The sequence below is a fragment of the Lissotriton helveticus genome, chromosome 2_1 (genome assembly GCF_964261635.1).
Source record: "Lissotriton helveticus chromosome 2_1, aLisHel1.1, whole genome shotgun sequence".
NCBI classification, from domain to species: Eukaryota; Metazoa; Chordata; class Amphibia; order Caudata; family Salamandridae; genus Lissotriton; species Lissotriton helveticus.
In genome coordinates, this window is record NC_136059.1 from 621,008,959 (window position 1) to 621,032,026 (window position 23,068).

At 46.0% G+C, this 23,068-nt stretch overlaps 1 protein-coding gene across 1 annotated transcript in view; it reads right to left on the bottom strand.

Moving 5' to 3' along the window:
• TMEM167A (transmembrane protein 167A) overlaps positions 1 to 23,068 on the bottom strand; it is a 182,765-nt gene that overhangs the window by 22,779 nt on the left and 136,918 nt on the right. Inside the window, exon 3 of the mRNA XM_078677336.1 lies at positions 18,388 to 18,422. Within this exon, the coding sequence (XP_078533462.1) occupies positions 18,388 to 18,422 (35 nt within the window). The remainder of the gene's footprint in view (positions 1 to 18,387; positions 18,423 to 23,068) is intronic.

Here is a 23,068-nt window from a genome sequence, read left to right on the forward strand (position 1 = left end):
ATAAAATATCTGCAGCAACTTTCCTCTAAGGTGTGGCCAGCCAATCACGGCACTGCAATTAGTGCGTGGATTCGCAAATCAGAGGAGGATCCACGTCCCTAGATTACAGAAATTAGATTCTCCTTTAAAGTTTAAAAAACTACTGAACGGATTTTCACCCAAAAATACAAATCATGCTTTCTGGACCAAGAGCTAACTTTCTGCCAAATTTGGTGTAATTCCGTTTAGGGGTCCGGGCTGCAGTCTTGTTCAAAATTCCTATGGGAATTACCATGGGAAACACACTTTTTCATGCTCCCCTCTAACCTTTTCTCAGCCCTCGCTTGACAGATCACCCCGAAACGTTCCATGCACAACAAGACCAACTTGTCAATGCCCATAAAGAGGGCATTGCAATAGTACAACTTACACAAGAAGAGTGCAACCATCACCGTCTTTAGCAATTCCTGTGAAATGATCGGAAAGATTTTTCTCAGTATTTTTAGTAGAAAGAAACAAGAGGAAGTAAGACTATTTACCTGGGCAGAAAAATTCATTTGGTCGCCAAAGATGACCCCCGAGGTTCCTGACCTTGGGGACAGGACATGGACATGGACATTACCCGGCCTCAGTCGGCCACTAGGAATCATTCCACAGGGGCTGGCCCAGACCGAACTTCATCACCACCGTTTTGTCGGTGTTAATTTTCAGGAAGCTATGATTCATCGAGGTCATGATTTCAGTGAGACAAACATGGAACCTGGCGGCTGTGGCCTTAGGCTGATTAGTAACAGATATAACAAGCTGAGAATCGTCAGCATATGAGACCAGGGCAAAACCATGCCTCCTGATAAGTCTAGTCAACGGGGTAACGTAGATGTTAAACATTGTCAGGGATAGAGCTGATCCCTGTGGGTCGCCGCATGGGAGTTGGAAACTATCCGATTGCAGACCATCCCAGACAAGCCTCTGCTCCCTCGCCTCCAGAAAGGAGGATAGGAGGGCCAGGGCATAGTCCTCCACCCCCACATCCCTCAGCCACTTCACTAACACCGCATGATTCACAATGATCCATGATTTCCTCAATGGGAGAAGCTTTCGAGTCAGGCAGGGAGACTGCTATTCAAAGGGGGTGCCTCTGGGCCAGGGCGTACCGCAGGGTTCGTCATTGAGCCCAACCCTCTTTAATATGTATGTCGCGCCTGTTGCCTCGATTGTGGAGAGCCATGGCCTCCAACTGGTCTCTTACGCCGACGATACGCAGTTGGTGATCTCCCTGTCGCACGCGCCCTGTCTTGCCGCCGATGGCTTCCGTTCGTGCATGAAAGATCTTGCCGAATGGATGGCCATCAATTGTCTAAAGCTGAACGGCAGCAAGACAGAGGTGCTGGTGGTGGGGAGAGCCCAGTCTGCATGGTCGTCGGCATGGTGGCCATCCTGCCTTGGACCAACCCCAACCCCCTGCCAAGAGGCACGCAATTTGGGGGTGTGGTTTGATGCGGGTCTTACTTTTGGCCCCCAGATAAATCGGGTGGTGGGAGTCTGTTTCGGGATTCTGAAGAAATTGAGGAAAGTGCTCGACTTACTCCCGATTGAAGCCCGTCAAACCCTGGTTCATGCTCTGGTGACAGCCAGGTCGGACTATGGGAACCTGTTGTACCTGGGGGCTCCAGAAAAAAGCATGGCTCGCCTGCAAGTGCTGCAGAATGCGGCCGCGCGCTTGATTCTTAGACTGCCTAAAAGCGCGCCTTCTAAGGCGGCCCTCCAGCAGCTACACTGGCTCCCTGTGAGGAGGAGAGTGGAATACAAAGCCCTCTGCACCTGTCATCGCATCTTGAATGGCAGGGCACCCGACCCTCTGACTAAATTGATCGAAGTGTACAATCCTACACGTGCGCTTAGATCTACAGGGGGCGGCCTACTGAGGATCCCGAGAATCAAGAAAGCCCGCATGGGAGGTAGGTCCTTTAGATGCCTAGCGGCAACTAACTGGAATAAACTGCCAGCGGACCTGCGCCTGGAACCGGAGGAGGCTAGGTTCCGAGCGAAACTTAAAACATTTCTCTACACTAAATAATTGTCCGCTCAGTTTCTGTGCCCCCTGCTAGCTGCCTCTCCCACTTTTAGCGCGTGGACACGCCGGTGTGCGTAATCGCAGCGCTCTACAAATGTCCCAATAATAATAATAATAATAATAATAATGATAATGTCAAATGCAGCTGACAGGTCCGGGAGCACAAGGACCACCCCCCCCCAATCCACCACCCTGCGAATCTCTACGGTTGCAGTGATCAGGACAGATTCAGTGGAGTGGCAGGACCAGAAGCCATGCTGTGTGGTATCCAGTAGATTATTGGCATCTAAATAGTCAGTTTTCTGATTTATCCAGAATTTTTGCAGCTAACGTCAGACCAGCAATAGGGCGATAGTTTTTTAATTCGGTTGGGTCCAAGTTCGGTTTTTGAGAATGGGTCTGATGGATACTTTTTTCCAGGCTTCTGAAAAGTTGCCTGATTCCAAAACTTGGTTAATAAGAGGTGTGAGATTGTCACATATCTTCTTGCCGGCCAGATGCATGATGGCAGGGGCGCAGGGATCTATGGGTGAGCCTGATTTTATAGAAAGGAGGAGTTTTTGTACCTCAGCGTTTGAAATTTTCCGTAAACAGGATAGTTTACTGTGAGTTGAACGTACTGCTTGCAGTTGATCTTGTTTATCCTGAATCCCCGGTGTGCTCAGAAGGTCGTTATAGATCCCTTGCACCTTATCCTGAAAAAATAGGGCCAGTTTGTTACACATAGCTTAGTCTGGTTTAAAAGCATTGTCTTGTTGCGGTTTGGCCAATAGGTTGACCGATTAAAAAAGTTCTTTAGTGGAGTTTCCCGCTTCCTTTATCTTGGTTGTGAAAAATAGCTTTTTTGTGGCAGTAATAGCCTCCTTGTATTATTGGATAGCTAGATTATAGATTGTTTTTTTCTCATTAATGTAGTCCTGTCTCCAAAGACGCTCAGCTTTCATACAGTTAACTTTTAGGCACTTGAGCTCAGGGCTATACCAAGGGGACGATGTCTTAGATCTCTTTACTGTCACCAGTTTTTCAGGCGCAACACGTTTGGCCGCTTTCAATAGCCAGTCATTGAACTGCGAGGCTGCTTCATTGTTGTCCTTAGCTAGCAGGGCAGGGAAATAGCCGAGGGCCAACTCTAAGTCGTTGCCTTCAACTTTGTTCCAGCGCCAAATCTTTACCTTGGATGGCTTAGTTTGTATGCGGTGATGTGGCTGCATAAACTTGATATTAAAGTGGATAGCCTTATGATCTGTCCATGGAAGAGTTAGTGTTTTGGTCAGATTAATGTCAGGGTAGTTTGTAAAAATGCCATCCAGCGTATATCCCGGCGCCTAATTGTATCAGAGTTGCTTTTTAATGCTCGATGGTAGTTAAAGTCACCCAGGATTGTAAGAAAGGGGGGGTCAGTGTAGGCCCCAGAAGCGTCAGCAGCGCCTGGGAGAAAGCTGCTTTAGGCTGAGGTGGGCGGTAAATTAATAACCCTTGAAAGGTAGAGAGATTGTTTAGTTTAATGCAGAAATGGAGCGCCCCTGTAGGTAGGACAGAAATGGCTTCCACCCGCACCTTTAGGTAGTCTCGATAAATGATCGCGATACCCCCCCCTCCTTATCTTGCGAGATGACAGCATAGCCCGTTGGTAACGCAATGTTCCAGTAAGGGCATGATGTATTGTCTGTCCAGGTTTCGGTCAAAAAGACTACATGGTCAGCGACTAGCTGCCGCCTCCCCCCCAATCCGGCACCCAACACCAAGGAACGTGGACACGAGACGTGTTTACTCTTTGGAAGGCGGGCGCTAGTCGCCCGGCCGTATTTATTAAAGTATGAAATTAAAAAAGGGTTTTAATTGCATAATCAACGATGAAATACAAAACTCAGCAGGACATTCAGTTATACAATCGTTATCAACAAGTTTGAGAGCCTGACCTTAACAAAACTCTAATACAAGTTGTTCCTAGCTTAACTAAACATCCTATCTTGATTTTTGTACATTTCTGGCCATATGGCAGGGTCACTACCGGTGTCAGGTCCTACAAGCTGCGCCTTCCCCTTAGAAGTGCGCATGCGCAGTGTTACCCCGGGAATTGCCCGGTCTACGCCCCAAACTCCATTTACCCACTAAAGGAGGGCCCTTACTCTGCGCCGGTGGCGTCATGAGTCCACGCGCGCGGGGTGGCTACCAGCCTAAGGAAAGCGTGAACTACTCCTACCCGCGCTCCTTTGCATATTACCTTGCCCCTGGAGTACTGGGAGTGGCCCGCAGGCTCCTCCCCCTGGGCGGGAACCTCCATAGGATGATGCCCGCCCCCTCAGACCTCAAATATGTGCTCACCGATAATGACCTTACCGCATGCCCCATACCTAATAAATACGACGACCTATGGAAAAAAGTCTAAAGGACAACTACACTGGCTAATAAATAACAGTATCCACGCATAGCTAAAGGGGAAAAAAGCCCTAACGACACATGGCATAAAATTACAATTCAGTTCACGCATGTTGCTCATATCACAATATCTACGTATATCTACAAAGGGAAAAAAGGCCTAACGACACATATCTTCAAATATAGTTCACTTCAAACATCATTTTTCTACAAAGGGAAAAAGGTCCTGACAACAGATCACAAAATACCACAACAACCTACTCTCTCCCGCGGTCTATACCTATGAACTTACCATTAGACCGGACATAACGCTGCTTAAGCTTTGTACCAAGGGATGGTGGGTGGGAAACAAAGAAGCCCCGAACGCGGGGCACAACGTTCAGCGAGGGAGCGTCCAGGGACAAGGGAGTCTCCTGGGCGCTCCCTACTTCTTATTCCCGAGGGGCCGGGTGGCCCCTCCTCACGCCCGCCCCCCCCGACCCGGAACCAGTCCATTGATTCCGGGTCAGGAGAGGCGCCGGCCAATCGGCGGTGGGCCGCGCCCCCAGGGCACGCCCCCACCGTCGAAGGACCCGCGGGGAGAGGGGGTGAGGCGGTCGCCGCGCCGCCATGCGTGCGGGGGGGCCGAGGGCCCCCCCTTTTCACATGGTCAGCGACTAGCTGCCGCCTCCCCCCCAATCCGGCACCCAACACCAAGGAACGTGGACACGAGACGTGTTTACTCTTTGGAAGGCGGGCGCTAGTCGCCCGGCCGTATTTATTAAAGTATGAAATTAAAAAAGGGTTTTAATTGCATAATCAACGATGAAATACAAAAATCAGCAGGACATTCAGTTATACAATCGTTATCAACAAGTTTGAGAGCCTGACCTTAACAAAACTCTAATACAAGTTGTTCCTAGCTTAACTAAACATCCTATCTTGATTTTTGTACATTTCTGGCCATATGGCAGGGTCACTACCGGTGTCAGGTCCTACAAGCTGCGCCTTCCCCTTAGAAGTGCGCATGCGCAGTGTTACCCCGGGAATTGCCCGGTCTACGCCCCAAACTCCATTTACCCACTAAAGGAGGGCCCTTACTCTGCGCCGGTGGCGTCATGAGTCCACGCGCGCGGGGTGGCTACCAGCCTAAGGAAAGCGTGAACTACTCCTACCCGCGCTCCTTTGCATATTACCTTGCCCCTGGAGTACTGGGAGTGGCCCGCAGGCTCCTCCCCCTGGGCGGGAACCTCCATAGGATGATGCCCGCCCCCTCAGACCTCAAATATGTGCTCACCGATAATGACCTTACCGCCACAGGCCAGTATTGTTAACCGACGATCTGGCCTCCCCCTCTAGCCCCTATCTAAGGACACATCCTCCTACCCCAGCCCTCCAGCCAAGCCCAGATATTGTCAGCCCATAGGACATTACCCTCTTCTGTCAGATGAACCCCGTCTTTCAAGTAATACTTTTGACCCCAGATGCACCCATGAGGTATTGACTGTAACACGGGAGTTCGGAACAACCTATCCAGCCGTGTGTTGATCCTCTTTACCGAGTGGTTCAACGCCCTGACTGAATCGCCCCCCCGCCACTGAAGTCGAGGTATTAGTTGAGACCATACTAGCGTGCACCCGGGGCAGGTCCTAGCTATCCAACCCGCTGTTGAGATAATCTCCTCAATCAAGGTGCGCCTGCCCAGTGTTGCCAAATCGTTCTCCCCAAGGTGAAGTATCACCACTGACGGTGGAGCCCGCTGGCGTGCTAACAGCCCTTGGAAGAATCCCCTAAACTCGTGAAGACACAACCCTCCTCTGCCAAAGAACGTGATATTCAACCCTAGTTGTGCCGCCCTTTCCTTCTTGACACCTGACAGGAAGACACATTCCGCTCGCTTCACATATGAATGACCAACAATCCAGACATTGTTCTTTGTTGTTTCCTGGTCGCCGCTCCGTGCCGATGAATATTGGCGGTGCCCGACGACAAATTCCTCCCCTGCGTAACAGGTCTGAGAAACTGTAAGAGAGCGGAAAGAGACCAAGCGTGAGTGACAGGTAATCATAGCATGTCAATCCGAACATAACGTTTATAGCAGTCTGACGACCACCTCCCAATTGTCTTCACTCTTTCCACTGGGAGGCCCCCCGCCACCGCCTCAGTTGCTGCCCCAATCCTGAAGGAATGAGATCCAAAATCTCTAGGATCAAGACCCGCTTTTGTAACCCCTAATTCGAACACTCTCCTGAATTGATACCTGGTTAAGGGGCTCCCGTCGGCGTGACAGAGCAACGCCCTGCCTGCTGAACCGACCAATAACCCCATGAGTGATTCCACGTGCCTCACCGGGCAGCACGGGTTGGCGGGGGCCCGTTGCAGAACTATGGTGTGACCCCTAGCTTCTTGATCGGTCTTTGATTTCTGGATAATCACCCACATGGTGTCACCCCTTATCGTCACCCCAGCCTTCTGCAAGCCACCTAGTATGTCAGCCTTAGATCCTGCCACAAGTTCACTAATTCTCAGTGCCCCATAAAATGCCAGGGAGAATGCCGCCCTAAAAAGAAGCACTTCCCACTCTGAGTTACAAACAAACTCCAGCGTGCCCAGTAAGGCTGTTAGCCGGGCCAACCCCATGGGCTTCCTCTTATCCTTCTGGTGTCCCTGAATACGGCGCCATCCCCTTAAAGCCTTGCGTATCATAAAGGTATTGGTGGGATCCCGGAAGCCCCTAGCTTGAGCGAAGAATGACACTGCTGCCCTATGTCTGGTTGCCGCTGCTACTGAGCGCCCCTCTTTGTGCAACCATTCTAAATAGGCTGCAAACCCATCCTCCTTCGCCCAAAGCACTTCCCACTGTGGCCCCAAAAAAGAACAATAAGACAGAAACGCCCCTTCGTAAGCCGTCTTGGTCCTGGGGGCTAGGCTAGCGACCACGAGGTCTTGTAATCTGGGGCACCAATCTGCCAAAGTACTGCTGGGAAGTGTGCTGGCGAGGGGTCTGCTGTGGGGAGATGTTCCCTGAAAACCTGCATTTTTGAAGCGAGAAAGGGCGTCAGCAGCATTGTTTAAAACACCAGGGACATGTTTGGCTCTAAAATTAGCATTCAGTTTAAGGCAACGCAGAACAATTTCTTTGATCAAACGAAGTATGAAAGGACACCGTGCCCCCTGCTGATTGATACATTCCACCACTGTCATGTTATCTGACCAAAACACCACTGATTGGTTACATAGGTGTTCGGGCCAAACCATCAGTGCCACCCATATTGGAAAAAGTTCCAGGAAGCCAATGTTGCCGAGCAAACCCCATGTGTTCCATTCTTCTGGCCATTGTTGAGCGACCCACCTATTCCCTAGGATGGCACCAAAGCCCACGCTACCGGCCGCATCGGTCCATAGTCCTAACTCCGCTGATGTAGTGAGCGGGCCGGGCCAGACCACCCTACCGTTAAAATCCTCCAGGAATGCCATCCAAATAAGCATATCCTGGCGAATTTCAGACGATAGGCGCGTGCGGTGGTGCTTTTCCCTCAGCCCCTGCATCGCGTGCGCGATGGAGCGAGAGAAGGGGCGAGCCATTGGGATGATTCTTAGTGCGAAATTCAGTTGCCCTACCACCTCCTGTAATTGCTGCAAAGTGACCTTCTCCTTCCGGAGGCATAACTGTAGCGACGTCTTGAATTTGCGCACCTTGTCCTTAGGTAGTCTAAAACATTTCTCCATCGAGTCAATCTCGATGCCCAGAAATTCCAAGCAGGTGGTCGGGCCCACCGTCTTCCCAGGCGCAAGCGGGACCCCAAAAGCCCGCATGAGCACGCAAAATTCCTGCAATGCCAGTGCGCACTCCTGAGAACCCGCTGTACCGAGGAAGAGGAAATCATCTAAGTAATGCATGACCCTTTGATGGCCTGTCACCTGTCTCATGGCCCATTCAAGAAATGAACTAAACATCTCAAAGTAGGCGCAAGAAATAGAACAACCCATAGGCATGCATTTGTCCATGTAGAACCTATCCCTAAAGGTGAAACCTAAAAGATGTTGGTCTGCCGGGTGGACTGGGAGGAGGCGGAAGGCGGACTCTATGTCTGATTTCGCCATCAGTGCCCCGGGTCCAGTGGCCTGTAATAAGGTCACAGCCTGATCAAAAGAGGCGTACTTAACACTACAGATACCTTCGTCGATGGCATCATTCAGTGAGGCCCCCTTTGGCGCTGATAGGTTATGAATCAATCTGAATTGCCCCTTCTCTTTCTTGGGGACAACTCCCAGTGGGGAACACACAAAGTTGTGTACTGGCACTGCAGAAAAAGGGCCAGATATCCTGCCTAAGGAAAGCTCCTTGTCAATTTTGGCGGCCACAACAGCCGGATTGTGTGTGACTGATAATTGATTTCTACAATGCGCACTGCCTGTGTATCCCCCGGCCGGGATCCTAAAACCTTTAGAAAAACCTTCCTGGAGTAGGGTGGCCGCTTTGTGGTCAGGGTATCTGTTCAAGAATGGAATCATTGCCACCACATCCACTGGAGTGGGGGGGCGTGACGTGTCTGACTTATAGTGGCTTTCCCCTACCCCTCTGTCCCGTGTTACCTTGCTTGGACCTACAGGTAGATTCTGGATGAGAGGGGTGCCCACAGGAGGCACATGCATGCCTAAACTTACACGCGGCCCTTGTGCAGGTACGCTTATTAAAATCCCAGCACACTCCTTTCTTCTCTGGCCCACCTGCCCTAAATTTCCCAGGTACTTCACTCGTTTGGGGGGGCCGAAAGGGCTGCTGCGGTCTAGTGAACACCCTGCCCGCACCGAACTGAGGGGGAGGTGCAGTGTCAGAGAACTGTTTGTGCCAGGCCATGGAATCTACCGAGTCCCATGGTAATGCTCTATTGAATTCCAATGCCTTCCTAAAATTTACATCATAACCCTTCCATGCTTCCCCAGAATACTGCTGACTCCACCCCACAATCCTGCTCGAGTAGCAAGCCAATGCAGCCTGCAGATCTGGAGGACGCTCCGCCTTAACTGCAGTGAAAACGGCCCATGCTTGCATCCAATTATTGAGATTTTCCTCAACCCTGAATCTAGTACACTGCGCCCTCCATTCACTTGGGAGCATCCACTCTTTCAGTGCTTTCGCCTGCTCCATTTCCCTATTATCCAATAATAAAGAATAAATGTACACGTATTTATCAGCCCAAATCATTTCTTTAACAGCTAAAGACACATGTTGAGCTAGATTTTCGCTCCTGGAAGGTACTACACCGTCCCCCAAGAGCGGCAATGCCACTTCCTTACCAAGCGCGGGCACCGGGGGCGGCTGCCCTTGTACTCCGTCCAGCTGGGGAACACTTGGACCTGCAAGGGGAGAAGAAATTGGCAATGCAACACTGTCGGCGATCGGTGCCGATCTGATTTTTTCTACGAACCTTGCCGCCTCTGCCGCATGGTCTGCAGAATTCGGGAAGGCTCCTCCTTTTTGGAGCCATGGCATCATGGCCGTTAACTGAGATAACAATTCGGGTGGCATTGAATCTACGTTACCCCCCGGGACAACAGGTACCACTGGGGTTATGCCCAGTGGTCCTGGCACAGCTGGCAGAGCGGGCGTCGGGTGCGGCCCGCCTGTACCCGGGATTGTGGGCACCGGTGCGGAAGCAGCCCCAGCGTCTACTGGTTGACCTGCCGGCACCGGCACCACAGGGGCAATGGGTGTAGGCACATGCGGGGGTGGGACCACCGCGGGCGGTGCGGCGGGTAACGTATCCCCTGGGCCTGGGGTGGGTACCGCCTCCTTGGGTCTTTTGGACCTAGGTTTCCCTTGCGGGGTGACAAATTCCCCTCTTGGCACTGGTGCCACCCTCTTGCGGACCGGTCTCCCGGACGGGCCCGGTGCCTCGCCATCTCTATCCTCCAACCGGGCTTCCCGCTCCTTAATTTGTCCTAGCTGTTGTTTAATGTCACTCATCTCCCGCATCATAGCCCGCATCATAGCCTCCATGTTGGACCCCCTTTTTCCACCCCTTGGACCTGGCATGATGCTAACCCCCCAAAAAACACCCGCTGCCTACTTAATTCCCAACAGGTCAGCTGTGTGTACCTTTCAGATGGAGGGTCACCAGGGGGCTTTCAGCACCATGCAACGGCGACCGCAACACTAGCGGCTTGTCCGCTTATGTAAGGGGGTGAGTAAACCTAATGTAGACCCACCCGGCGGCCACCAGGAGCTATGAATGCTAGCCCCCCGTACCCCTCTTACCGACCAGTCCTTTGTCCCCGCCTGCGATAACGGTCCGCGGCTCTGGTCCACACCCTTTGCGTGCTGGATGCTCTCACGTCCTGTCCGTTAGCGAATGGCCCCAAAATTGTCGTTAATTTGCCTGAAATTAGACAATAATGTTATCACCGTGTACACGTGACATATAAATAACACTCCTTCCAATGCCAGGAGAATTCTGCACCCGTCCCTGCCCTTATTCACAAGGACTGTCTACTAAGTAGAATAACAACAATACATTGGTAAAAACAATTCAAAATTGTCACCTTGCTTTCATATGATAGCACACTTTGTGCCACCCCCAGTACAATGAACTATAAAGAAAACACAGCAGTGTAGCGTGAAACACAGTTAGCTGGATGCTCCTTTCTGCAATGTCATTCACAAACAATCACTTAAAGATTAAACCAAAAACCTTGTAAGAAATGTCATTCACAAACAATCACTTAAAGATTAAACCAAAAACCTTGTAGGAAAATGTCCCTTTGTTTTAGCATACTATTATATACTTTGTGTCACTTCATGCACAATATTTACACGATCACTAACGTTGTAAAAGCCGTGAAAACAATTCCTTTCCTACAATTATAGCCTCTCACTAAGGGTCTCCCATCCAGGTGCTGCCCTGGTCGACCCTGCTTCGCTTCGCCCGAGCTAGATCCGCCTAACGTCCCTGTTTTGCCGTCTTAACCTTCGCGCCAAAATTCACCCCCTCACGAAGCCATAAACCGATGCTCCTCTGGCATCTAGGGGACAACAGTCTATCACTGCCGGTCCTTCCCGCGTTTTCTCCCGGGCAACCTCCGCCTTTGTTTTGGTACCGGATATTGCCGCCCCCACACAATACCTCGCGGGCCCTGGGAAACGGACCGCCGCACCAAAACTCCTTGGTAACCCGGTAACTGTAAACCGGCGAAGAAATGCTCCGCGCCTGACTCCCACGAGGCCGATTGACGAAGTCGATCAAGAAAACGGCCACAGACGCTCTCCGCCTTCACGAGGCCGCTCCCTGCCTTCCGACGCTGCTGATCCTTCGCGGGGCTCCGATGGTTCCCGCGCCTGCTCCCAGACAAAAACCTGAAAAATAAAACCAAAAGGATTATTAAACAAAGAAGCCCCGAACGCGGGGCACAACGTTCAGCGAGGGAGCGTCCAGGGACAAGGGAGTCTCCTGGGCGCTCCCTACTTCTTATTCCCGAGGGGCCGGGTGGCCCCTCCTCACGCCCGCCCCCCCCGACCCGGAACCAGTCCATTGATTCCGGGTCAGGAGAGGCGCCGGCCAATCGGCGGTGGGCCGCGCCCCCAGGGCACGCCCCCACCGTCGAAGGACCCGCGGGGAGAGGGGGTGAGGCGGTCGCCGCGCCGCCATGCGTGCGGGGGGGCCGAGGGCCCCCCCTTTTCATCTGGCATGGATAGTTGAATTGGATCTTCCAGCTGGTATTTGTGCTTTACCACAGAGCGGACGTTTAGCAGAAGACACTGCACATGCTGCTTGTGTATTGCCTTGGGATCGCTAATGGGCGTGCTTGTTATACTGTTCCTATTTCCCCTTACTCTTTCTCTTGAGAGCCCAGTCTCATCTACTCCTGACCGTTCCCCTGCGTTTTTTGTAAGCATGGAGTAGTTATAGATGTCAAGATTGAGCCAAAAGGGGCTTTTAGCGCAAAGGGCCTCACCTCCGAGTAGGTTTTCCAGGGATATATCATGTGACGTACAAGTACCTCTCCCCAAATCAAATAGTTGTTTCCTACTGTTTGCTTGCAGCATTGAACGACCAGGGGTTCTGGCACTGGATGCTCTCTGGGCGCAGACGGGTTTGCCTTTGGCGCGCCCGCGGCTTGTCCCCTGCACGTACGGGAAGTCATGTGGTATTTATGCAACTAAGCAGCTAGACTGCTGTCTGACTCCACCCCCTCCACTCCCACGGTGATGCTGCTCCTAAAAGCCGCTGCTCCCTCCACTCAAACGGGACAACCCGCGGTGGACCGGGAAGCAGGCGGTGAGAGGCTACTGGATAGAAGACAGTACTGAGGTAGAAGTGCGCAGTTGTGCAAATGTGCGTTTAAATTTTTTTTTAAATCCAAGAACGGTGCAAAAATTAAAGAATAAAAACTTAGCTTGGTGCTCTCAGGTCTAGGAAATATATATAATGCCCTTATCCATGAGGTTTTTTCTTGTAGAAACAAAGGCACCATGCCATAATGTACAGTTTTTGTCTTATTATGAGCTTGATCGGATCCGGTTTTCAGCTATGATATAATCATGAGTACAACTACTTCTGTAGGTTGGTGGCATATAACTCCTCATAAATAGAGGTTTCAGTGATTGTGCCATCACCAATGCACTCCCTTGTATATATGAATTTGCAATTCTTGATTTTAAGATGCACTAAATTTGCACTTTTGCACAATCTAGCACTTTATTAAGTATAATATGAGCACTTTCCCGAAGTCTTGAAACGTTTGCAGGTTTTTTTTGACTTGTATAATAGTCAGAATATGGAGAGTAATAACATGCTTATCGTTTAAAAGTAGGAGAAAGGAGGATAAAATGGCTGTATTATTATAATCATTGCCGTGGGGTAAATAGATTTTATGATAGTTTGTAAAGTTTTTTTGTAAATATATCATTTTACCTGTTTCCTCTGTATATAGACCTATGGATATGTGGTTTTTAAGCAAAATCTCCTATAACGTAGTATTCTCTTTATGTCTATGCACTGCTGACGTTTCTGTAATTGGGATACACACAGTATATAATGCACCTATTGGTTCTTAGGGTCATGTGATCAAGGCTGCCGTGTCGTAGATGAAACGCGTCATGCTGGGGACAGAAGAACAATAAACCACTTTTGGGGAGTCGGAGTCCAGTGCCGACCAGTAGGAGTGTTGAACTGATATATATATATATATATATATATATATATCCACGATAGTCTGCTCCCACAACTTCCGATCCCCACACAGCGGCGGCGAAGAAGGAGGAGGCACAGACCCCACAGGACGTCAGGCAAGATGTTTGTTTTTATTCAACCTCACACAAAGCATTTCGAGCCACAAGCCCTTGTTCTCGTGTAGTCTGGGTTATACGCCATTATTGCTTTTATTTCCAAAGTGACCACTCCCTTGTCCACCATCACAGGTCACATGGCCATAGTCCGAGAAAAAAAGACTACATTTTGTATTTACATGCAAACAAACCTATATGCATTCATTATTATAATTCTAAACGTCACATACTCTGTACACATAAATAGATAATAAATATGTGCAAAAATTAGCTGGCTCGTTTGAAACAAATGAATAAATGAATATGTCCCTCTTTAGAATATATATAACTGGATAAATCCACTAAATGCATCCGATGGTAGTCATATTGAATTGATTAAAATGTATCATATGATAAATCCCATATCTGGCCATGTGTTAAACTGTATATGTGCAAAATTATATGCAAAAAATTCATGATTCCTTGTGCAAACTGGTGTGAAATGTGCAAAAAGATGCAAATTTAAAGTGTCAAAAAAGGCAAATATATATATAAATAGATCAGATAAAGTACAGTAATAGTGCAAACATCTAAAAGCTATTATATTAATAACAGTAAAATGTCCAGAACTGGACAAAGTACTATTAAAAGACATATAAAAAGCGTTAGTTTGCATTTAAAAAAATCTCATTCGACTAAAATTAGATCTTGAGTAAAGGAAACTCAAGAAAATTTATATATCTTCTGTGTATTGATGAAATGTGATGCATCCTGTAAATTTCCTTTTCTGGAGGGTATGACTGGGTATTGAAAAGACAAAAAGATGGAAAATAATAGGATAGTGAGACTCTTTTCATCATTGGAACCTTACATAATCATCATGGAACTGCTTCCCTTACAATTATTAGTAGTCACCTATTATTTCATGGGTTATAAAGTCACATTAAGTTTCAGTTTGTTTTTATATATAACAAAAACTACAGCATCCATAATGCACCTTGATGCTTAAACCACATGACAGGAAATTATGTAATTGTGTGTTTGAAATGCATTTAAACATTGTGGTAATGAGCGTCCAGTTGATCGTGAGCAAGGTATCAGGGATAGCGAAACGCATAGATCTGCTTGCTTCTGCCCTTGAGAAGATGCAAATATGGCAATAAACAACGCATGCTGAAAACTATTACAGGGGTGCGTCCAGTTTTTCCTCTACCTGAGGAATTGGTGGTGTAATAATTGTGCGGCGTGGTTCTGCCGCAGGGAGCCGCACTCGTGGTGAGCGCTGCAGTCTCCGGTGTTTTGAACCGACGTTGTGTGGTGTGGTGTGGTGTGGTGTGGTGTGGTGGTGTGGTGTGGTGTGGTGTGGTGTGGTGTGGTGTGGTGTGTGGGTGTGTGTGTGTGTGTATAGCTCGTCATGAGCCACGGTGCTCCGGTGCTCGTCACGACCAGCCCAGCAGGGGAATTAGCCCAGCGTGCGAGCGTTCCACGGGCCATGACGAGCTGAGCTCGTCATGAGCACCAGAGCACCGTGGCTCACGACGAGCTGAGCTCGTCATGGGCATGGGAGGGGTTAAAAAATGTAATTAACAGTTCCACAACCATTTAAATAAACAATGTAATCTTTCTAAGAATTCAAATATCTGTAAAACATTACGAAAGTGAATAGTGATCTACACACATTTCTCAGCATGATCCCACTAATCAGACACAATAGTTAACTTTTTATTATTGGAATGCAGTAAAACTATCACAGTTTAGAATGCCTTTCACGCCTAAGAAATGGCTAAAAAGTATATTCCCGTTAAGATTAAAAGGACCCACATTGTAGTAGAATATGTATTTGCATTTAAAATCGGTCCTCTCTGCAGACTTCAGCTTTATCCCATGCTCTGTAGAGCTCAAAGTACTTCCACAGGCCCAAACAAATTTGGAGATGGGTCAATGGTACATCTAAGTTGAGACCTACCATCATTGAGGTTTGAAGTACTCTCTGAATGTTAAAAACAAGCTATGCTACAATTGCTAAGCCAGTAAATTGAGCCTTCATCTTGCTCTTACATTATACTGCAGACCCACCTTTGAATATATGATTTGGTATGACAGGCAGTGTTGTTTCTGTTATTTTGATACACAAGATGATCACGTTTACCACATGTGTGTTTCACTTATGAAAGAGCTCTGAACACTTTATCTGTATTGGCAATCACTTAATTGCTTTTGTGATTTTGTTTACTTGATTAAAATTGTCATTTGACCGCACATAATTTCTGCATAGTCTTTTAACGAGGGACCTCTGTTCCTTGTTCTACCAATTGTTCCAGGTCCCTGACGAATCCTGGGTTTCCCTGGTAAAGTTTCCAGATGTAATCTGGGAATCCAAAACAATGGAACTTGCATCCTTTTAACATCACTATACATCAGACGTAAACACTAAGAAAAAGCCAAAGTACTTATTTGTTTAGTTACACAGATAATAAGATCAATGGCAAGAGGCCAATGGGGACATAGGAGATGCTAAAAACATGCAATCAACCTCTGAATGGGAGGTGGTTGGGTTCAGTTCTTCGGCTGCATGCAAAGGCAGAAACACAGTGAGGAGTGGTGGGGGAAAGGGAGGGGTACAGTTTTCTCAAAGTTTATCGCCAAAATAGAAATGATTAGATACAAATGGAGGTCATATGTGCAGATAATCTGCTGGCATGTGCGCGTTGTGAGTGCTTCAGGTTTAGAAGTTATCCACAAATATGCTCCTTGTAGTGCACTCATTCCTTTGTTCAAACCAACCAGTGAAAATATCAGTCTTCAACATGTAGTTTGCATGGTACTTGTAGTTCACCAGTTGCCCATAAGTAAGTTGCGGGCTTGAAACCCAGACAAGTACTTCATTCAGTAGGTATGAAACTGAGCTACAGTCTCCTCTGAGCATTGCCAAAGCAACACCACTCTGTTGCAGTACCTTCAAGTGGCAGCCAGCCAAACCAAAGACAGGTGCATGCACACAAATAAACAAATACATATGTGTACAGAGAGTGACAGAGAATGCAGGGTTTGTGACACAAATAATCACCCCACGGAAAAGCCAAGCACTGTTTGACAAAGTGAGAATAATGCCACTGGAGCGGCTCTAGTGTGGAACAACAGGAGCAATCATGGACATGACAGGAGATGTGAAGGGAACAGAGAGAGCTAAGTGACGACACACTTGCTTCAGGGCATTGAGTGTGGATTATGAAAACTTTTATGTTTTAAGGCCAGTGAATGTATGAGAAAAAGTGTGATTCTTGGTACCAGATGTGGTGCCCCACCCTCGCAGTATTCCTTCCCATTTGCAACCACTATCACATCTGGTAAACCTCTTCGCAAACTGGGGTCATCTGAGACAATATGGATTTTAAATACATAACTGTGATCCCTTTTGATAAATTCTAGGTATTCTTGCCATAGCTGTGGTCCTGCATTGCATAATGGTGGTGTTCCAAATTCGCTTATCTGAGTGATCATCCCATGGTCACATGTACAAGCATTTTGACTATAAGTACTGCGAGACTGTTATCCAGTTGCTCGGAGCATGTGCTCTAACTCTTATGACATGGAGAAGAGCCAGTTGAACCCAACTAGCTTATTTGATCTTAAAGAAAGGGTAATTATGAGCAATATCATGCCCCTACCGTGACTCCCTATAAAGTGCTAATTTCACTGAATATGCTATTCTGGCTTTTCCAATTGAAAAAGACTTATGTAGGATTAAAAGTATTTTTTTTAATCAACCTTGGAAAACCCTACAGAGCTCATTCTCTGCCCTCGTCCTTCATCAAAGCTCTCTTGAGGGAGACTATCTCACACCTACTCACCACTGCCAACTCCTTCCTCATTCAAGCTATCTTACCCAAAAGCTCAAAAGACAGGCCAACTACTCCCACCCCTAAAGAAACCTAAAATTATTCATATATCAAGTCATCTATGAACTGGTCCAAATGTAAGCCTACTTGGCCTAACCGTGGCTACCTTGCATAACTTATAAACAGACTCATAATACTGGCCATCTCTCATAATGGTGGCTCTTACACAATGATGGTCATGTTTGGCATTCCAGGTTCTAAGGTGGCTATTCATTGCATAATCCTAGCCTAAAAATACAAAAATTTCTCACTGTGTTGGCTTCCTTGTCAATATGAAGGCACCTGACGTGATCATAATAGATAGTAACACGAGGGCATGCAAGACAGAACCTTTTCTTATGAGAAAGTTGAACAAGTAAACATAGCAAGAAGGAAACATATTTACATTAAGAGACAAAATTACTTTATTTCGAAAATATATTTAAAACTGATCCCGGTGTGATAATTCAAAAAAGGTTAGGGAGAGTCCTAGCTAATGTTATTTCACGGATGATAGATGGCCCTTGCTAATACCGCTGTTATTTCATTGCTCAGCTGATTTGTTTCATGTCAATGTAGCTTTTTAATGACACTGATTTTGAAACTCTGCTTGGTGAGCTGGCGTGGTCGCTACTAGTAACAATGTATAGGTGTTCAATATTATCAACTTCCCAGATCTGGACACAAGTGATAGTTGTTAGTAGCTCAACATGCTTTTTAATCGATCATTATAATAAAGACTGGAGTTCCTTGAACAGAAATATTCCATAAATCAACATACAAAGCAAACTAATTGTAGGGAATAGAAAATCTGATATAGAGAAACTTACCAATCCTCGCACATTTCCAAAAAATTCCCAGCACACTGCACAGGAAAGAAATGAAAGATTCTTAAATTACTTAGAAACATTTATTGGAACACCAAACCGCACTATTTAGTTCACAAACTTTCGTTAAAGTCTACCATCTAGTGCTGCCTATGTACGATAAAACATAATTCAGAATTCAAATGTCAAACCAAATCTTGACAAATATGTGCAAATCTTAATAAATCAGCTGGATATACTGGATGTTTTGATACTGCCTATTTAGAGTAAACACAAATCAAGTGAAGAATTTTAAGAGATAATACGTTTTAAAGGTAAATCTTTTCATATGATATATATACCATATCACGGGTATGCTACCTTCCCTTAATCCTGAAAACAAAGAGGTTGAGGTTAGAAAGCCATTTATGTAAACTCAACATTTTGTGGATTCGTTATTTTAAAAAGCAATGTACTGAAGCCTAAATAATAAGTTCCAGGTAACGTAGAGTGCATTTTTGACAAAGATGTTTCAATCAAAAGGGTTTCCTCAACATTAATTTCAACCATTTGCCCAAGTAAACACTCCTAGCTCCAATTACAAGATAAATGCACGATTCATGTTGTTTTTGAGCCTGAAAGAAAAGTGCCTTCTCAATCACTGAGCAACCTAACAATTAAGTCTGATAAATGTATTCAAATACATAAATGAAATGTGTTTCTAGGTTTTCTTTACACTTCCATATAGTCAATAATTTAGAAATGGATAAACAGAGTAATAAATGTAATAACAGATTTAATACCAATAACCATTAAGGAGCAACCAAACGTGGTGAAGTCCATCCAAATGAATTTACGATGGCTGGCTATTTTGCCCATATTATTTTAGCCCTCTTAGCAAAGTTGAACTCCATTGACCAAAATGAATACCAGTGTCCTTAATTTGAGCGACTAGTATCTTACAGAGATTAAACAGACCATTTTCATTTCCCTTATAGTGCATGCCAAGTTTGCCATTTGGAAAGTCTGTTGGATATCATGAAGCTTGCTGCAAGTGCATGTTCCTCGCATGCAATTATAAAAAAATTAAGATAACTGCCAAAATCCGTGTCTGCTCACTATCTGACTACCCTTACTAAGAAGAGTTTTAACATTCTGACAAAGAAATATTCATAGTGTAGTGCCTGCTGTGCACTCTCTTCAGACACAAATCAACTACCTGCAAGAAGCAATAGTTACAATATCAATTAACATTTCTTAGCTTTGATCTTCCTTTTATGCGGAAATGTAAAACTATTTTGCCCAAAAATTCTTACACTGATAACCACTACTTGGCCTTCTAGTTTCTCTCAGGAGATCTGTTTGTTCAAAGTATTTCTCCTTTGAAAATCTTCAACCTTCATAGTCTAGTCAAATTAGTTAAAAAAAATGGGCTAACCTAGAACTAATTGCAATACAATTACAATTCGGAAAATTTTCCGTAGAAAACGATGGTGAAAAGTCTACCACTCTATCATGACGCGTTAATCCAATATGGTGGATTTTTCATGATAGAGTGGTAGACTTTTCACCATCGTTTTCTACGGAAAAATTTCAATAAGAAACCACTCACAGAAATTCTATTGCAATTAGTTTTAGGCTCGGCAACAAATTGACTAGTCTATCATCCATGAATGAGAAAACATACCTATGTATTCCTGTTGCTTTAAATATTTATGTTTCCTTGCACATGTATGTCACAAAATGGAATGATATATATCTTAATCAAATTTGGACATTATTCTTATATCAACCTGCAGTGTTTGCCAGCCTTAACATGCATGCTAAGTTGCATGACTTCCGCAGGCCTTGAAGCAATGTTATTTTAGGTAGGTACATATTTCATTTCATCTCGTCGCGAAGTATAGCGTCACTTTACATTTTAGCAAACAGAAGCATGATTTTAGGAAAACAGTGGATTCAGCAGTATTGATATGTATCTTCATCTTCAATTTAAGGTCTTGCACTTTCTCTTTCTAAAGGTCCTGCATCCAAAAACAGCTTCTGCCTCTTGTTTATCTTCCATAGATATGCACTGGGAAAAAAGGGTACAGAATTATTCAAGCCGGCATGTATTTGAGCATTACATGCTCAACTGGCTTTCTGAGCAAGAGCTCTGGTCGGCTCAAATGACAAGTGCCACTTTGTTATTTACTGTGCCTTTTGCTATTTTTGGAGTAAACACATTTGATATTTAGGCCTCTTGGTGTGGTCTATTTTATATTAACAATTGGAGTATTGGTACGCTGAAAAATGACTTAGCAAAGAAATGACAGGAGAGCGGTGGACCAGACTTCACACAATGACCCCAGACACCAGAGGAAATGGAGAAGTTTATCCAGAGGGACTGAGGTGGAGAGAGGCACAGTACTGGGCTTAGTAACCTGGCAAAACAGTACAAGTATGTTGAACTAAAATTCTAGGTGTAGTCTAACTGCACTTATATATTTGTTTGCTTGCTTTGACCAGCCAGTGTTATTTTATGGTTGTCGATGTGTTGTTAAAAAGGATGTACACCAATGTTGTCCGGGTAAGAGACGACTGGCAAAATAAATTGGTTTTGTAGATAAGATTGGGAGGAGTGCATTGGGTAGAAGAATGTGCATGAGTGTGAATCGATGGCTTAGAACAAGTGGTCTCTTGGAATAGTGCTGAAACAGGGAAGATAGGAAGGAGCACCAGAACTGAACACATACCCATTAAGGATGAACATGTTTGAAAAACAGGCCCAATAATCCAGCCATCCTGGCACCTACACAAGCCCCATCAGGTGTTCACTGAATATACTGAATAAAAGAGTGAATGTACGGGGATATTTGGACGAAAGTAACTTTCCTTCCCCCTTCCACAAGACTAGTTAGCAAAAAATAACTTGAGAAATGCTATCATAGTTCCTTCCTTACCTTCTTCCAAGGAATGAGCTGCGTCCCAAGACCAGCAGGCCCCTTTTTTAGGTCTCGCAAAGGCAGCCTGCATGCGCTGTCTCTAGGCGGGCCTTTAGCCATCGGTCTTCACTTTTGAAGCACTGCACTCGTGCTTGTGGCGGCATCCACCTGGCAGGAGCAATCAGCTGAGAGGCCATGTTGATTACAAACATATGGCCGCTGCTTGCTCCCGCAAGGTGCCCGCATGGTGCAGTGCTACAAAAGTGAAGACCGCCGATCACGATGCTCCTTGCGTGTGGCATCACTTGTTCACATATTGAGCTCATTTACAAGCTGCAGCCAGTCAGCTGCAGAAAGGCCTTCTTTCTATTTTATTTCATGTGCAGCTTTGCATTCTAGTTGTTTTAACAGTGGGCTCGCTCCAGCCCCTCCCTTTCTCTCCACATTACCCCCTTTGTCCTTGGAAGCTTGCCAGTTGATTTTATTGCAACTCTTCAGCTGAGCTTCAAACACTGGAAAGAAAGAAATTCTTAATTGGGCGCCAGAGCTTCTTACACGGCTGGTTGGAAGGCTCAACTGAGCGCCGAGTTACAGCAGTGGTTCGATACAGCATTGATGCTCACTCGACTCCTACCCTAGCAAGTTGACGGGGGTAATGCTGTTCTAATCAGTAAATGGAATAGCACAGTCTTTGTGAAGGAAAATATATAGTTGTTGCAAGCTACTCCAATACACGCTTGGATTATTTTAAGACAACCCAGAGGTAATTAGTTTCGTGGTCACTTTTATTTAGCCTTCGCTACCGCGCCAAAGTACAGCCAAACCATTCGGTTAATATACTGTATTATTACAATGGTTGTACTCGAAGGAGAATAGTTTTTTTGTTTGTTGTAGTCAAATTCTGAAAACCTCTTATGGTCATTTATTCAAAAGTGCTACCTGGCCAGTTCCTCACTTGCTCTACCCTCTCAAATATCCTAAAAGAGCATGGAGTGCCTCAAAGTAATATGAAGCACATTGGGTTCACCTCGAAGCCTATCGATAGTGACTGGCTGTGATCCTATTTTATAACTTCGCAGTGCTCTGGTGTTTTTGGTCAGCTTATGTGGTACTCCTGGTGCTTTAGGATTGTCCTGTAACACCGCCTTCCGACATAGAATACTAGGGAACGTGTACATTAGGTGCAAATACCTAGCCGTGAAACAATTTTGCCACCTGGGTCACCATGCATTGCAGGCTAACCTTTGCCTAGTCCTTTTAACCACACCACTAGGCAAACACATCTCGAAACCCTTGCCCTTTGCTGTACACTGAAATAATTACGTTTCCTATTTTGTAGCTTTTCTGAAGTTTGTATTTTAAAAATTCTAGAAAATGATCTGGAGTTTCCCAGAGGCTTTCCTTTGAAAAAACAATGAAGGGCTCAAGAGTGTACCTACTGTTCCTTTCTATGATTAAATAACTTAAATGTATTTACAGTTGCTGTGTGCTTCAAGTTAATATCTTCCTGACTCAGGTTTTCATCCTACAAAGATTACAAACAAGCATTGGCATAGCCAATAGGTCTCGCCTTTGGGACCTTATAAGTATTTAGATATGCAGCACAATATCTTTGGTGCAACAACATCAACTGTGGCATGACTAAACACTTATAAGGTCCCAAAGGCGAGACCTATTGGCTATGCCAATGCTTGTATGTTAACCAGGTGTGTCAGCTGGAAAATGCACTTCCTACCTATACTATGTATCACAAATACTGTAAACACATGTGCAATTATTGC